This window comes from Hyperoodon ampullatus (genome assembly GCF_949752795.1).
Source record: "Hyperoodon ampullatus genome assembly, chromosome: 5".
Taxonomy (NCBI): Eukaryota; Metazoa; Chordata; class Mammalia; order Artiodactyla; family Ziphiidae; genus Hyperoodon; species Hyperoodon ampullatus.
In genome coordinates, this window is record NC_136918.1 from 24278830 (window position 1) to 24295812 (window position 16983).

At 42.4% G+C, this 16983-nt stretch overlaps 1 protein-coding gene across 1 annotated transcript in view; it reads right to left on the reverse strand.

Annotated features, from left to right (window-relative positions):
• Positions 1–13071, reverse strand: part of LOC307052977 (ubiquitin-conjugating enzyme E2 E2) — a 358613-nt gene extending 345542 nt beyond the window's left edge. The window contains exons 1-2 of the mRNA XM_079704159.1: positions 13026–13071; positions 6810–6993 (exon numbers count right to left, since the gene is read on the reverse strand). Coding sequence (XP_079560285.1) covers positions 6810–6985 — 176 coding nt within the window. The 5' untranslated portion in view covers positions 6986–6993; positions 13026–13071. The remainder of the gene's footprint in view (positions 1–6809; positions 6994–13025) is intronic.
• Positions 13072–16983: the final 3912 nt, after the last annotated feature.

A 16983-nucleotide genomic window follows, 5' to 3' on the forward strand; every position in this document is an offset into this window, starting at 1 on the left:
TCCCCCAGAAGGACTGCCACCAACCTCCCAAATGAAGCGCATGGTCCAGATATAATGGTCACTTCTCTAAGCAATGTGACTCAGGGTTGGGGAGGCATTATGAAGTAGAGCAAGACTAACAAACTTGAAGCCAAAAAACCTATTAATTCTGCTATCCCATTAACTGAGGATTCTTGGGAAAAAAGACTGCTCACACCTGCTCCCTCTCTTTAGGCCTCAATTTTCTCTCCTATAAAATGAAGAGGTTCTAACTAGGACAAATTCCACGACCTCTTATCATTAGAACATATGATTTCCTTTTAATATGGACTCTGTGATGTGTTTATATGCATTTAAAGTACATATGGCACAGAATTAAATAAGAGAAATATCAAAGATCTGATATAGGAGACCACCCTTTGTGGATTTCACACAAAAATATAAATAAAACAGGCACTTGAAAACAAAATGGGTAAGTCCAGGTTAAAGACAGCAAACTGAGAACACACACATTCACCTCCCACTCCTTCAGGACCCCATGGTAATGGGGGGCGGGGGGAGCAGGTGGAGATACAGAAAGTGCAAAAAGGAATAAACTGCAAAGAGAAGGGGGTGGTCACCAAAGGAGGAGAAATTTCAGTGTATTTCTGCAAGACAAAGCAGATGGGTGTAGATCAAACAGGTTGAGATGGTCAAGAGGGGATTGCGGAGTACATAAAGATTAAAAAAGACCTACTATTTGGGGAGTGGGGAGAAAGACAGTCAGAAATCCCAGAAGAGATTACATTTTCTGCCTAAGAAAATCATAGATCGAACAGGAAGGAAACTAATACGTAAAATAATTTTAATCATGTAACAGATATTAAGGGATAAAACAGAAAGATTTGACCTATTTCACCTAAATGCTATGACTCACTGGGGAGCCCTGAGATCATAACACTGGACTTAGAGGAAATCTAATCCTAACACCGTGTTTGGTCTGGCACTAAATATTTACGTAAACGTACAGTTTATTGGCCTTTTACTTACAGATAAAGCGCAGAAGACAGGTTGTAGTTGCACTACACAATGAAAACGTTACTAACTTTGAAGATGTGAAATTGGGTGTAGCTAATAGAAGCCAACAAAAAGTGGATGGGGTGGTGTGAGTAGATGGAAAGAAGAACAAAGGTACTAATATCCCCATTTTACAAACGAGGGAACCAAGGAATACTGCTGAAATGTGAGGGAATAAGAAATAGTGGCTTAACTATATTATTTAGTTTAGAAAGACAACCAATACTCTTTCTTTTAAATATAACTATCATTAACTGGGAGGAGGGAAAAAAAAGAAAGCAGGTGAACAAGCTACATCCTCAAATGTCATAGCAAGGAGACAAAAGATATTATTTAAGTTAACAATTCAACAAGTAGGTATGTGCATATGATTTAGGGTTGTGCAGAAAACCAGCAGCAGGACAAACCAGAGACAGCCAAAGGAATGCAACTGGGACAGGGAGAGTGTGTCAACAGAAAACTGTTGCTTTTCATTAAAAATGTCTCTGTGCTGCTTAATCTGTTACCAGAAACATGAATAACTTTCGTAAAATTTTTCTATTTAAGTACAGTTGATTTACAATATTGTGTTAGTTTCAAGTGTACAGTAAAGTGATTCTGATATATACATATATATATATATACACACATACCTATATAAGTGTGTGTGTATACACATATATATACTTGTGTTTTTAAAATAAGAGGACCAAAAGAACAGGCATTCAAAAGAGCATGCTTAAACTGTCAAAGAAAACTATTTTTAACATAAAAGAACTTCTTTGGGATCTTCAAATAACTCATCTTGCTTTATACTTATACTGTCCCGTTTGGTTTAAAAAATTGATGTCATAATTTTGTCACATAATTCTATAATGGAACTTGAAACCCCTCCAGATATCTATAATTCTAAATCTAATTATTCAATACAAAAAGCAATCTATAAACTTGCAATTGATAAACTTGACAATTCTGAGCAGTGAGTCAATATACTATAATATATTTTGAGCCACTGCTACCAAAGAATGGCTGTATTTCTCTTGACAGAAAAGATTATACTAAGAATTGCTATTTAAACGGTTGCAAGATGTCCTGCTGTTTTCAATAACAGCAATTCAATTCTATCTCGAAAGTTGTAATCATGGTATGTATTAAGTTTCTCAGTCTTGACACACAGGGTAAGGAAGGCAGCTATTTCAGGCACTGTCCCTTGGGGTGACGAAAAATGAAAAAGTATCAATAATTCACACTTACTGTGTACCTTTTACATGATGATCTTAGGCTACTAAAAGTGAATTAAATAAATCTCACAGAATTTTCTAAGTATTACCGTTTTATCAGTCCCCATTTAGGAAACTAAGGTTAGTAACTACACTGCTAAGGTGAAAAGACAAGCAATTATCTTGCTAAGTCAAATAAACAAAAAGACCTCTCCTCTCTCTTATCAGAACTTTTAAGACAAAATTCTTTCTTGAGACATAAATCAACTAGACAACAGCCTAACTCGAATTTCTGTCCAGCAGTGCCACTTCCTTAGTCGTTATGATACAGAAGTCAGTGACTGCACATGGTTACGGAGTCAAGTCAGAAGCAAAATACAGACTAAATTTCACTTTGTAAGACTTCACCCAATACCTTAAATGTTCCAGGAATGGTAAGAGTATAGCACGTGACTGTCATCTGCTAAAAAGAAAGGGGAGTGGAGGACGGGGGCCACAATCATGATTCATTCAGCTTTGACTGAAGAAAACGGCACCAAAATGACACAAAAATGGAGGCAATATGAAACATTCATTTTAACGCCAACATATTGGACTTATGGTTCAGAAAAATGAAGCGGTGTATAGGTATTGACATGTTTAAAACACAAACATATTTTAGGCTAAAGAAAATTCAGTAACTTACTCAGGGCCAAACAGGACATGAATATATGACATGGGAATTCACAAAGGTGTTTGCTTAACAGTTATTATTTTAAAAAACCTTCATCCACGTAGATGACTTTCTATATTCTCCTACCGTCCGCATTCCTCAAAACCTTCCAAAATGAATTCATTCTCAAGAAGAAAACATCATGCAACTAATTACTAAAAATTTTTAAATCTCAAAGTAGTCTCTGAATTAACCCAGAAAACACAGAGCCATTGCAAGTAATAAACCTAGAGTTTAATTCTGAATGGTGATACGTACCACGTACCTGTGAATCTAAAGACCACTGATTTTTAAGACACCCTAAATTAATGATTGTGCGCATCAACTGTAAGATGCATCCTGATTTCAGGAACATTAAAAAGTTTTTAAATGCACATTCAGAATCAAGAAAATACAATAATTATGAAAGATTATCTATAAAGAGTATTACTTCATTCTTATGTGGAAAACAAACTTAGATGAGCCTATATAATAAAAGTTCACACTGGAATACATGTACACTGAAATCAACCTTTCAACCTAACAAAAATTTAGAGTCTAAAGCCAAGTATCATCCCTAGGACAGTATTATATTGTATCCAGTAAAATCACAATGTCCACTCTGAACAAAGGTAGTATGCAATAAATGTGATTTAAAATTCACATTTACAGGGACTTCCCTGGTGGCACAGTGGTTAAGACTCGGAGCTCCCAATGCAGGGGGCCCGGGTTCCATCCCTGGTCAGGGAACTAGATCCCACATGCATACCGCAACTAAGAGTTCACATGCCACAACTAAGGAGCCCGTGAGCCGCAACCAAGGAGCCTACCTGCCGAAACTAAGACCTGGTGCCACCAAATAAGTAAATAGATAAATAAATTAAATAAATATTTTTAAAAATTCATATTGACAGACAGTACAGTCAATTCAATGAAGAGCTCAAAACAGATGTTTTATTGAATTGACTAGTCCATTTAATGAAATCATCAAAATTTGTTACTTCAGGCATAGTCCAACTACAAATAAGACAAATATATATATACAAAACAAATATAACTAGAGGTATAGCAAATATACCAAGAGTGATACAGACATTATCGAGAGAACAGAACGTGATAAGAGCATGCCAATTTTTTAAGAAACAAATTCAAGCCAAAGAAGAGCAAAAATGCATCAAAGAAATAACTAAAATCTCCCTCTTAACTCTGAAGAAGACAGAAATTAATTTTTACCATAGTTTAAATAAAATTCCCAGGAATTCCCTGGCAGTCCAGTGGTTAGGATTCTGCACTTTCACTGCTGGGGCCCAGGTTCTATCGCTGGTCAGGGAACTAAGATCCCACAAGCCGTGGAGCACGGCCAAATAAGTAAATAAATAAATTTCCCATTTAATATTTTCTGTATCCAACATTACTTCTCTGTAATACCTGAAAACTGAAATTTTTTTTTCAAGAAAACATGTTTCTACACCTAATTATTAATTCTACAATTATAGCACATTTTATGCAATTGAACATCTATGTGCAAAGTACTTTTCTTGAGTTACTATAAAAATCTGAGTTTTTCTAGTTTAACAAATAGCGTTAAGTCCTCAGAGTTTAACATATACCTCATTTTCCTAAAGTTTATCAAATGGACTTGGAGAAATATCACTGTAGACTTTAACTGGCTGTGAGGACGGGACCGTTATTATCCCCATTTTACAGAAGATAAAGCTGAGGCTTAGAGATGTTAAATTATGCATCTAATATCACAGAGAGACTAAATGCCAGAACCTAGAATCAAACCCGGATCCAGACGATTAACTCTGGCTCACAAAATGACACTATTTGGAAAAGACGTCTCATCTGAATAGAAATCATTTATCAATAATAACAAGTTAGAATTTTATTTTGAAACTGCCTCTAACTTGGATCTTCTGAACACGTTAGTACTGGGACTCTAATCTCCACAGAAGATCCAACTCCTACAACACACTCAAGATCTAAGGCAGCCAGTAAAAAACTATCGTGACCCTATTATGTTAGGCACTGTGGTGAATTAAAAAGATGTTAAGTCCCTGCGCTTGCTTGTGAGTCCCAATGTTCTCCTCAGTTGTTAGAACTTAAGCAGAGACGGTGGGGGAAACAAAATTAACCTTCACTATCAACTAAATTGGGGAAAAGGAAAAGGGAAGAATTAAGTTTTTTGTATTGGGTTTTGGAGGGGGGGGTTACTTAAAAAATTAGCAGTGAAGCAGCATTTTTATATTTAAAACAAATAGTAAGTGACTAAGTCACTTCAGACACTGTCCCGTAAACCACCCAGAGACCATCTAGAGGAAGGTCATCAATCACAGTTTGAAAACCACAGATTCACAGGAATATATCTGTCAGTGGAGGGATTTTTTTCAGCCAGGAAGCAACTCAAAAGACCCTTCTTACTCTCAGCAGTGCAGTAATACCAGTTGCTATTATGAGCCAATCAGACACTGACTGATTAGAGTTTCTCCATTTACATGGGCCACAATCTGTACTTGAGTACCTCCTACCCACCCACACCCACCTCCTTTCCTTCATCTAAATGCCCTATTTTCTCCATCCCCACCTTCCTTATCCGCTCTAACTCCACCCCCACTTCCCCGCAGCAGGGCATTTTGTGTTGCCACCAGGTCTACCAGCTGAGGCCTCCTGGATTTGTGGTGTGACAGCAGAAACAAACTGAACCCTTTCCCCACGCTGGCATCTTCGCGTACAGAGGCTCGAAGGTTTAAAGTTCAAGGCTACCTGACTGTCACACAGCTCTTTCAACAGAGGTCAGGGGTCAGCAGCACACGTCTGGAAAAGGGAAACTGAGAACCCTAGTCCCTTGGAGCGGGCTGCTCACCGCGCACCGTCACCCTAACACCTCTCCCTAGAAAGTCATGTCCTACCAGGGGCCTGAGAAGCTTCTTCCCAATCCTGTGGACTGACTAGGCCAGAGAGAAACAAGGTCCACTAGCCCACATGGTTTATAATCTTTGGGATGGGTTCCCCCTAATTCACACTACCGAGTAAAGTATAAAGCTATCATTCAACATTCAGACATTCCACTATGCCTAAAATTTAGACTGCTTTTCTTTACACTTCCTATTTGATATAAAAAAGGTATTAAAACAAGAACAGTCCATCACAGGACCAGGCAAGATTCTACTAAATTCAATTCACCTTTAAATTATTTACCAAGAGATATTCTGTAATGTAACAATATTAGAGCAGATTTGTCTGCTGAGTCCAATGACATGCCAATCATCATAAGCAACTGATGTGGCAATAGGGAATCACTCAAATATCTTCCTTCCAGATCTAGCTATTCTCTGCAGAAAAAGAAAATCTGTATCAAGACTGAACCACTGCCTAATATGCTGAAACCAAGACGCATTTGTTACTAAACTCCTGCATTTCTCACTTTACTAACAAGAGTAGTAGGAAATACAGTACCATTCATCCAGTAACTATTTCAATGGACTCCCACTCTTTATTCTCTGCTACTGAACAGAATAAAATATTAATGGTCAAGGAACCATAAATCAAACCATCACACTTTTACATGCATTTTCCTATACATACTCACCTAACAATACATAAACACACACACGCGCGCACACACACGCACACACACGCACACACACATGCTAAGGATATGTACTTTATAAATTTGCCACGCTGTTTAACTGACTTTAAATACCAAAAAGTTCATATTGCATACAGTTAAAACCATGAAAAAGAAGTAATCTTGAAGAAGAAAGAAAAGTCCATGAACTTCATGGTCCACATCCCAGATAAATGACTAAATGCAAGAGAAAGACAGAACTTAAGATGATAAATTGATACTGAAACCGAAGAGGTCACAATAGTTGCGGTACCTTTTAGCACTAGTGGACAACTTAGCAGCTGTTTTGCTGGATATTTTCCCCTCCTTTTTCTTGGGCTGAACTTGTTCTCTCTCTGGCTCTTGCTGGACACTTTCACGCTGGTCTCCATCAGAACTTCCTCCACTAGTGCTCGGACTGTCATCCACTCTTTGGGCCTCAGTGGACATGTTAGATCCTGGATCAGAGAGTTAAAAATCATTTATTCAGTTGTGGGAGGACTGCAGTAAGGCACCTCAAGAAGAGAGAGACAGGGCTTCCCTGGTGGCGCAGTGGTAGAGAGTCCGCCTGCCGATGCAGGGGACACGGGTTCGTGCCCCGGTCCAGGAAGATCCCACATGCCGCGGAGCTGCTGGGCCCATGAGCCATGGCCGCTGAGCCTGCGCGTCTGGAGACTGTGCTCCACAATGGGAGAGGCCACAGCAGTGAGAGGCCCGCGTACCACAAAAAAAAAAAAAAAAAAAAGGAAGAGAGAGACAATGAATCTTAGACGAACCAAGGAAAGCTCACTATAAAATGAATGACTTGGTCACTTTACAAAACAGTTTCGGGAGTTGCCAATACTTTTCTTTCATCCATTCAAAGTGTACTGAGGAGAGAAATGAAGATACAAAATATGTACACAAAATGCTCATAGCAACATTATTCATAGAACCAAAAAGAGGAAACAACTCAAATGTCCACTAACTGATGAACGGATAAACCAAGTTTGGTGTATCCAAACGATGGACTATTACTCAGCCACATAAAGGAATGAAGTATAGTATCTACATGCTACAACATGGATGAACTTTGGAAACATTATGCTAAGTGAAAGAAGCCAGTCACAAAGGACCACAAACTGCATGATTCCATTTATATGAAACATCCAGAATAGGTAAATCCACAAAGACGGAAAAGTCAATAAGCGACTGCCAGGGGCTGGGAGTGAGGAAAGAATGGGAAAGGGCTGCTAATAGGTGCAAAGTTTCCCTTTGGGGTGATGAAATGTTCTTAAATTAGATAATGCTGATGTTGTACAACTCTAAATATTCTAAAAACCACAGAGTTACACATTTTCAAAGAGTGAATTTTACAGTACGTGAGTTACACGGCAAAAAATCTGTTATCAAAAAAACCTGAGGGCCTACTGCCCACCAGGCACTGTGCTAGGCCCTTTGGTCCCACAAGCATGACAAATCTGACCCAGTGGGTAAGCCAACTTGCTAAGTGCTGTAACAGAGGTTAGTAAAAACAGCCACAAGAACAGAGGAATGGGGCACACTTTCACACCAATATCACATGAATACATCCTCCAGGCTGGGCTAAGGTCAAAATCCTCTAAACCAGTCAATTGTCTAAAGTAACCTTTGTGATAACAGAAGAACACAGAGGCCTCCATGACTCTAGATAAAAACTGAGCTGTATCACAGTGCCAGCGCCGATCCGACAATATACCAAGCAAACATGTTTCACAGGAGATGAAGGCTTCATGGAAACACTGAAGGGTTCTTTTTTTTCTTCCCCCCCCAGTCTGATGAAATATCCCTCAAGGCTTTCAAATTCCCTGTGCCCTGAGCTCAATGCTCCACAAGCAACTCTGATTACCAACTCAATTTCCTCAATACCTTGGTACACAGGTATTGTAAGTTGTTATAACCTAGATAACACAAAAAAAGTGCCAGTCCTCTCTTCACAACTGTCATTCTATCATAATCAGTTTCTGAGTTTGAGTACCATGAATACATCCCTTGTGACCCGGCTAGCTTAGAGTTTACTGACAAATCAAAACCAAAATGACAAAACGCACACCCAGACTCTCACGATGTTACTGTCACCTCATAACCACTTGAGATGGTGCAGCTACCTTCTGAGGTACCTCTTCTTCTTTTTTTTTTTTTTTTTTCGCAGTACGCGGGCCTCTCACTGCTGTGGCCTCTCCCTTTGTGGAGCACAGGCTCCGGATGCGCAGGCTCAGCGGCCATGGCTCACAGGCCCAGCCGCTCCGCGGCATGTGGGATCTTCCCGGACCGGGGCACGAACCCGTGTCCCCTGCATCGGCAGGCGGACTCTCAACCACTGCGCCACCAGGGAAGCCCGTACCTCTTCTTTAAAAAACAAAACTACCTTTAAGAAGTGACATTAGGGGCTTCGCTGGTGGTGCAGTGGTTGAGAATCTGCCTGCCGATGCAGCGGACACGGGTTCGAGCCCCGGTCCGGGAAGATCCCACATGCCGCAGAGCAACTAAGCCCATGCACCACAACTACTGAGCCTGCGCTCTAGAGCCCGTGAGCCACAACTACTGAGCCTGTGTGTCTGGAGCTTGTGCTCCACAACAAGAGAGGCCGCGACAGTGAGAGCCCCGCGCACCGCGATGAAGAGTGGCCCCCACTCGCCGCAACTAGAGAAAGCCATGGCACAGAAACAAAGACCCAACACAGCCAAATAAATAAATTAATTAATTAATTAAATTAAAAACAAAAGAAGTGACATTAACAACACAAAATATACCTTTAAGAATCACAGATAAATGGGACAAATTCCTTTTGAAAAAGATACTATGTTACTCTCAGTCAAATCAGGACTTGAAATAAAACTGTATTTGACAGATTGAGAATTAAGAATCAATACGTAAAAGAGAGACATCTCAAATAAAGCACTGTTTTTTATTACTATAATCGGTCCAAATGTATAGCTAGCTGACAATGATTAAAATTCATCATCACCAAAGATTTAACTTGTAGCTTGCTCCAAATCAAAGTGATTTCCTAATACAGACCTTTAGTGGTTGAAATTTGTATGGTAACACAAACCAAAAAGCACTGCAAGAGAACGGAGGAATCAGGAAGTACAGGGGGTGAAGAGTCAACAGAAATTCCTGAACGTCTTCAATAAGACAACATGCAAACACTGCACCACCACCCTCTCACCCTCAACGGCCCCCTCCTCCATGCAGCTCTGAAACACACAGGGAACCCTGACTGCTCTTCTCTCTACCCTGTAAATGGAGAGCATGAGTCTCCACAGCCGTGACATCTTTTATGAGCACTAAAGTCACTTAATAGAATCCTGAAACACACAGGGAACCCTCACTGCTTTTCTCTCTACCCTGTAAATGGAGAGCATGAGTCTCCACTGCCGTGACATCTTTTATGAGCACTAAAGTCACTTAATAGAATCCTGAAATTTTATATCAGTATGTTTCACATCTAGCTCTAACAGTCCTAACGTATTTCTTGCTTTTTTTTCCCTTTCATTGCTATTTCACTTAAATTCTCACCCTTGGATTTAACACTGACTTTTTTTTCAGCTTACTTCTTTCAGTAAAAGAAATATATCAGAAGTTTAAAACCTTATAAGTATGTATATAAGAGCATGTTAGATAGAGCGGATGTGCATGGGAGTAAGAAAGAGAATGATTCTCAGAGAAAGGCCCTCAGATACAGCAAAATGCTGCTGGCAATATTTTGAGATATGTGAAATGAGTGAGAAATTATCTTATACGTCTTAAACCAGAAGCAATCCATTATATGACAAACATTTGGAAACCTAAATAAAATTCTTTTTACTGAACCTCCAGCTTCAGTTTAATAAACTATGCCTAGAAATTCAGTTGTATATTACATTAGTTATAAAGCTACACGTTCGTCTTAATATTTTTATTTATGTGTAACTACATAATATCTAATAATGCCACAAGTATATATAATTAGTTAAAAGACTACTTAATGATATAATCTGAGCCATAATCTGAAACCCAAATTTCAGAAACTGCTCCAGAATATCAGAAGACTAAAATTAGTCTCACTAGAGAACTATTAAAATACCCAAATAGATGTATAATTTCTACAGTTTCACAATAAGGAAAAAAGATTATTTCCACTTTTGACCTAAGATACCTTATTTTGTCCAAATTTTAACCTACAGATGGTAAATTCGCTCAAGGCCACGAATAACCACTATAGAAACTTGTAGAAACAAAGTTTTCATATCTTTTTCAAATATCAAGAGTAAGGGGAAATTCTGTGGCTGTTGGTTTTTGAATGCCTGCTTACAGAAAAAGTACGGGGAAAAATTAAGTGACAACTAATCTTTATTAAGAAAAAACTGTCTATAAGCATTTTAATTAGTTACAAGACTGGTGTTTTGTCTCTCTGAAGTACAAATGAATGTAACTTCCTGAATTAAAACTCTCTAAATGTTATCTTCTAAATCAGCACTTTAAAATCATCTTTTAACATTAATTCCTAAATAGCTAATTTGATCTAATTATCTAGAGTGAAGGTAAACTTGAATCCCACCATTATAAACATAGAGCTACTCTTCCATGATAGTTTCAAAGATATTAAGATACTTAAATTTATATTTTTGCTTTGTACTCAAAGTAAAACCTGGCTTCTAAATATAAAATAGTAAAGTAGAACTTTCCTCAAATACGAGTTATATTAAGAGTTTAGATATCGTTCTTTCTTCAACACACAAATTACCTAAACCTGTATTAGCTATGTACTCCATATTGTAAATTACAGTCTTGGAAATTAGCAACATCCAAAATGAAACTCACATGTTCCATAAAAATGAAATGATTTGGTTATAAATATTACTGATAACATAAAAACAACCATAGTCACTCCATAAATCCGGATTACTGTCCAGATAAGCCTTATAAGTGTACCTCACGGTATAAAACTGCAAAAGCAAGTGTGCCTTTGAGCTTTTACAACAGGAAAACGCATAATTCTGTCATCTGATTTCTTGCTATTTGTCTTCCCACTCACGTTTCCAAACTTTTCTAAAATGTAAAATAATTTATATTATATGCAGAATATCTAGCAATAGCCAGCTTTGCACTTACCTGCAGAGATATTTATGCACGAAATAATCGTGGAACACCCAAGTTTTGAGGAAAAGGTGCTATGTCCTGGAGGGGAGCACCTTTCTATAACGGGGTACGACATTATATGAAACCCTCCGTCATTGGCATCAGCCCACATACAAAACTCTAAACAGCCAAGGAGCATCCAAACTGAGTAAACACAAATATTTAGATTCCCAAGGTCCAGACTGAATTATCACCTATTCAGAAACATACATTTTTAGGAATCAGGGATTTTAAAAAAAACAACAACAAAAAACTAAGAAGAACTTAAAATCTTTCTGAAAGGCGAGCTACTCTTAAGGTAAACCCTAGCATTTCCTTTTTTACTCTTAAATAGAAATATTTGAGTAGACGCTCAAGAATACACAAGGCAAGACGATGAATCTTGAAGACATGCAAATAGGTCTAACAGCCACCGAGCACAGGATGAGGTCTTTCTAAAGCGGCCTTAATTTCCTTAATGGAAGATGGATTGGACATTTCTGGTCGGTCGTGGGAAAAAAACCACAAGAAGCTACGCTTTATCTTCATTAGAAATGGTAAAGGGCAAAAGGATCAAAACACTAAGAGAGAAGAGGGGGAGGGCGGGGGGAGAATCCAGTTTCGAACCAGGCCAGTGGGAGCTGCAGAGAAGAGGTTGGAGAAAAATGGGCTTGGGCTCCAAACTGTGACAAGCGCTGGGCTTCACAAAAGATCAGGACAACACACACTCCACACCAGGGCAAACACAAACACACCCCACCGGGTCTCCAGGCGGGCCCCGGGGGGGCCAGACCCTGCACTCGCCCGGAGAGACACCATGTGCTGCAATTATGCAATTAGTGAAAATAGCAGAAGACCGAGCCGGGCACTTTCCACCGTGACATTTATCCTGTACTTTTGCAAAGACTTAGTTCCAGGATGCGGCTGGAGAGGGATGGGGAACCGAGAACGGAAGGGGGTAGAGGATGGGCAGGGAGGGAAGAGGCAGGAGGAGGGGTGGATGGGGAGGAGGGGGAGGGGTGGAAAGGGCGAGAAACCGGGGCAGGAGGCTCGCGGGAGGGGGCGCGGGGACGGGGGCACGCGGGGCGCGGGGAGGGAACCGGGGCACGAGCGGCACCGAGGGGAGCGGGGGATCGGGGCGGGGGCCCAGCGGGTACCTGAGGGAGGGGCGTCCGCACAGGTCGCGGGCTCGAGCCCCAGCCCGGGGAGAGGAGTCTGCGGAGGCGCGGGGGAAAGGGGCGCAGAGGAGGCCCCAGTGACGGGATGTCCCCGCGGACCGTCCGGTCACCGAACCCGGACCTGCGCACCGCGCACCGGACCGCCCGGCCACGCCTGTGTCCCCGCCGCGCCCGCGCCCGCCCGAACTCACCCCCGGCGCCGCCGCCGCCGCCCCCGGCCGTTCCAGCTCCGGCTCCCGAGGCTGCTGCCCGCGGCTGTCGCTGTGGCCGCCCTGAGTCCTGGAAAGTGGAGCCACCGCCTCCGTGAGCCGCCGCCGCCGCCCGGCCGTCCGCGCGCGCGCCCGCGACTGCGCGTGCCCGCGTGCCCGCCCGGGAGAGACCGCGAGAGCGCGAGTCCCACGTCGGCCCGCCGCGCCGCGCGCCTCCCTGCCCCCTCCCCGCTCCGCCCCTCCTCCGCGGGCGCGCGGCCGCGAGGGGGCGGCGGCGGGCGCGCGCACGGCGGAGCCCCGCGGCCGGGCGAGAAGGCTGAAGGCGGCGCGGAAAAGTGAAGTGACAGCCGGGTCCCGGCAGCAGGCAGCGGCGGGGGTGGGCGAGGGGCGTCCCATGGAGAAGGAGCGTCCGGGACAGGGAGCGGGAGGGGGCGGGGGTGGAAAACAGAGGCTGCCGGGCGGGCCGGAGGGAGGGGACGTGGGGACCTTGACGGGCACGCGCGTTAAAGGCAAACACTGGCCGGGGGTGGGGGGGAGGGGGGAGTTGCCCTAAGGCGAAGCAGGGGCGGCGTGTTACCCCCGGCCACCGCGGCCCTGGCTTCACACTGGCCTCGAAGCTTTCTCGAAGTGGCTACTGGACTGACCCTGTTGACACACTAACCGCAACTCGGACGCGTGGTGTCCACGTGCACCCAGGATGGAAAACTTCGCGATGGCCTGGAAAGTTCGCCCAGGCTAAACCAGCCTCTAAACCCGGCATTGCAGCACGAGGGTCCTTCTGCCTTCGGGGCCCAGAATGTGGGAGCCAAGAGCTTCCAACCATTCATCCCTGGGATACTGGAGAGAGAGTGCGGGGGCGGCGTGGGGGCGGGGGGGAGCAGCACTCCCAGAGCGCGTGGGATGCTGCCCTAAGGTCCACTTGAAGGGTATGAGAACAGCAGCAGTGCTGTGGGCGACCCGAGGAAACATTAGGTCCCCCTATCATCTTCACCCCAGATAACCATTAAAAAAGAAAAACCTATTTCTGCTATGCAAACTCGGCTTCCACAAAATTTCCCCCACCTCCGCAACTCAAGCAGCCATGCGACCCCAGAGGACAGGAGAAAGTCGAGATCTGTACATATGTCTAGAACCGAACATCTTTTATCAAATGCCGTCTTCAAGAATTGACTATTACTTTATAACATCCCTGAAAATTGCTTCTAGGCTCCATGAATCACCACTGAGCAAAACGTGGGTGTGTTCTATGTATCAGTCAAGGACATCAACAAGCCCTGTTACCCTTAAGCTCTAAAATATGTACTGGAGGATTAGAAATTACCATATCCTGGGCTTATCGTTGATTATACAGACACCTCTCTCTCACACATGGTGCAATATATTAGTAGGTAAAGATGACATAAAATGCATTGTATTTTTTTAATACTTAGAATATTACCAAATTAAAATATTTCATAGACTGCCTTAAATGTCTACATAACTTATTTTACCTCATGAAATCCATGTGTATTAATATTCTCATTGTATTGACTGTGTTTCAGTATGTTTTGCAACTGTCTGGTGAGAATAGATGACAGAATCTCCATTTCCTAGGTCTCTGTGCTTTTCTCCAAATAAACTACTCTTTTGTATACTCTTAGGTGTATATCTTGTTGGTTTCTGATTGTTCACAATGACTATTTTGTAATAAAGTATTCTTCTATTACAGAAAGTTACCCAGGTTGACTTTTTCAGTCCTGGTCATTGGCAGCGGGGGGCCAGGCATGCAGAAATGGCAACTTCTAACTTTATGAAAGGATTGGAAAAGGCTTCACTGCTCAAATGCTGAAACTGTAGTTACTACAGGACTTCATTTATCTGTAGATGTTTTAACTGCTATATACTATTCACTGAGTATAAGAAGGGCATCATAATACAAATCACAGTTACACTTTTCACTGATTCAAGGAATATTTGTCAAGTACCAGGCACTGTCTAGGTGGTTGGGATATGACATCTCCTCTCAGAGCTTTTCTATCGTTGACTCTGTTTTACACACTACATCCAATTCCTCAGCAAATTCTGTTAACCCTGCCTTCGAAAATATATCCTGAAAGTATCCATTTCTTCCCATCTCCCTCCCCACAGCTAATTCCCTGGTCCAAGCCACCATCATCTCTCAGTAGCAGCCTCTTACCTGATCTTTCTAATTCCCCTATCCACTTCCCCACACACCCCAGCCCCCATCCTACACAGCATAGGTTGAATATGTGATCCTTTACAACATAGGTTAGAATAGGTCTCTCCTCTTTTCAAAACCTCAGGTGGCTTCTTATTCTAGACCCACAGCCAGAGACCTTACAATGGCTACATGCCACTACACGATTTGACTGCCACCCCAGGCAGGACCCCTCTGACCTCACGTTGTATGACTTCCCCCTCTTTTCTCCCTCCAGCTGCACTGGTCTCCTTGCTAGTATGGAACGCACCAAACATTTCTCAACCAACGGTTTCCTATCTCTGTAACGTGCTTCCCTCCCCCAGCGCCTCCTATCTCCCGTCTCTGTTTTATTTTTCTTCATGAGCATCATAAGAAATCGGAAATAACACACTTTTTACTTATTTATTTTAGTCCTCCCCTTCCCCTCTGCCCCTCTGTCCCCCTCCCCTCTACATATAAGTACTTTGGAAAGAAGGATTTCGTTGGCTGGGGTTCATTGCTATATATATATTCAATAAATACTAGTTGAGTGAATGAAATTGCCCTCTTTCAGTTGCTGGCATGGTAGACATTATTCTAATTTCTTCAATAATAACATTAGCATTTCACGTGTTCTTAAATTGTACCAGGCAAAATGCTAGCACTTTGCATATACTAGCTCACAAACACCCCATAAGGTTGGTTTCATACAGTCACTCCCACTGGACAGATGAGAACACTGAAGAGCAGGGGAATGAAATCACTTGCCCACAATCACACAGCACATCTGGGATTTGGAATCAGCAGTTTGGCTCTAGAGTCTGTGAACGTCAGGACGCTTCAGCATGAGTCCAGTGTTAAAAAAAAAAAATAGATTTTACTTGATTTTCTCAGTTCCTCTCCCCTGAGACTTAAACTTGGTCTCCAAAACAAATAGCTCACCTTCCTTCGATTTCCTGCTCTGGTCCATCCATGCATCAACGTGAACTCCCTCCCTCCTCTCCTACACTTCTTATTTCTAGGCTTTAATATAGAGCCTACATTTTACCCCCTAGAATTGGCAAATGGGAATGTTTTTGTAGGTCTCTTCTTATAACTTTTGTTACTGCCAGCTTTGTGAGTAGCTAGAGCCCCCATTAGTTTCCTAGTTTGACTAGAGGGGTGATGAAAAAGACCTCTCTGGGGATAACTGGGCTGGAGTTCAGCAAAACACGTCATCCTGGTAGAGCTGCTGCTTGTTTACGCAACTTCTATTCTCATTAGGCACCCAATGATCAGGGGTTGTTAAACATTTGGATTGTACCCCTCAGAGGAAATATCAAAATATCATTATTAGTCTGTTTACCAAACTAATAATGGACCCTGGGAGAATGGGATAAAAGACAATAATCTTTTGCTTACAGCCTCGTTTGAAAGGGGCTATAGGCACCCTGTGGTCCCTCTGAATGTCTTGGAAATTTAAGAACCCTGTGGGAAAATTGAAGCCCCATTAGAGCTGAAACCCGAAGACCCCGCTACCTAGTATAGCACCAACACAGAGGCATGCACCAGACGTTTAACAAATGCTTGTTGCACAAATGCATAAATGAATTAATTCTTAATGGAGAATGGAAGGGGTTGAGGACAAATCCCCCTGACTTTCCCACTTGGGCCACCATGTACAGTTGTGTATGTTGCACACTGCAAAACATCAGATGGCACCATTCACATAAATGAAGACGCACACACAGAAGTCTGGCTGTTCCTCCCACCCCAGCCCCT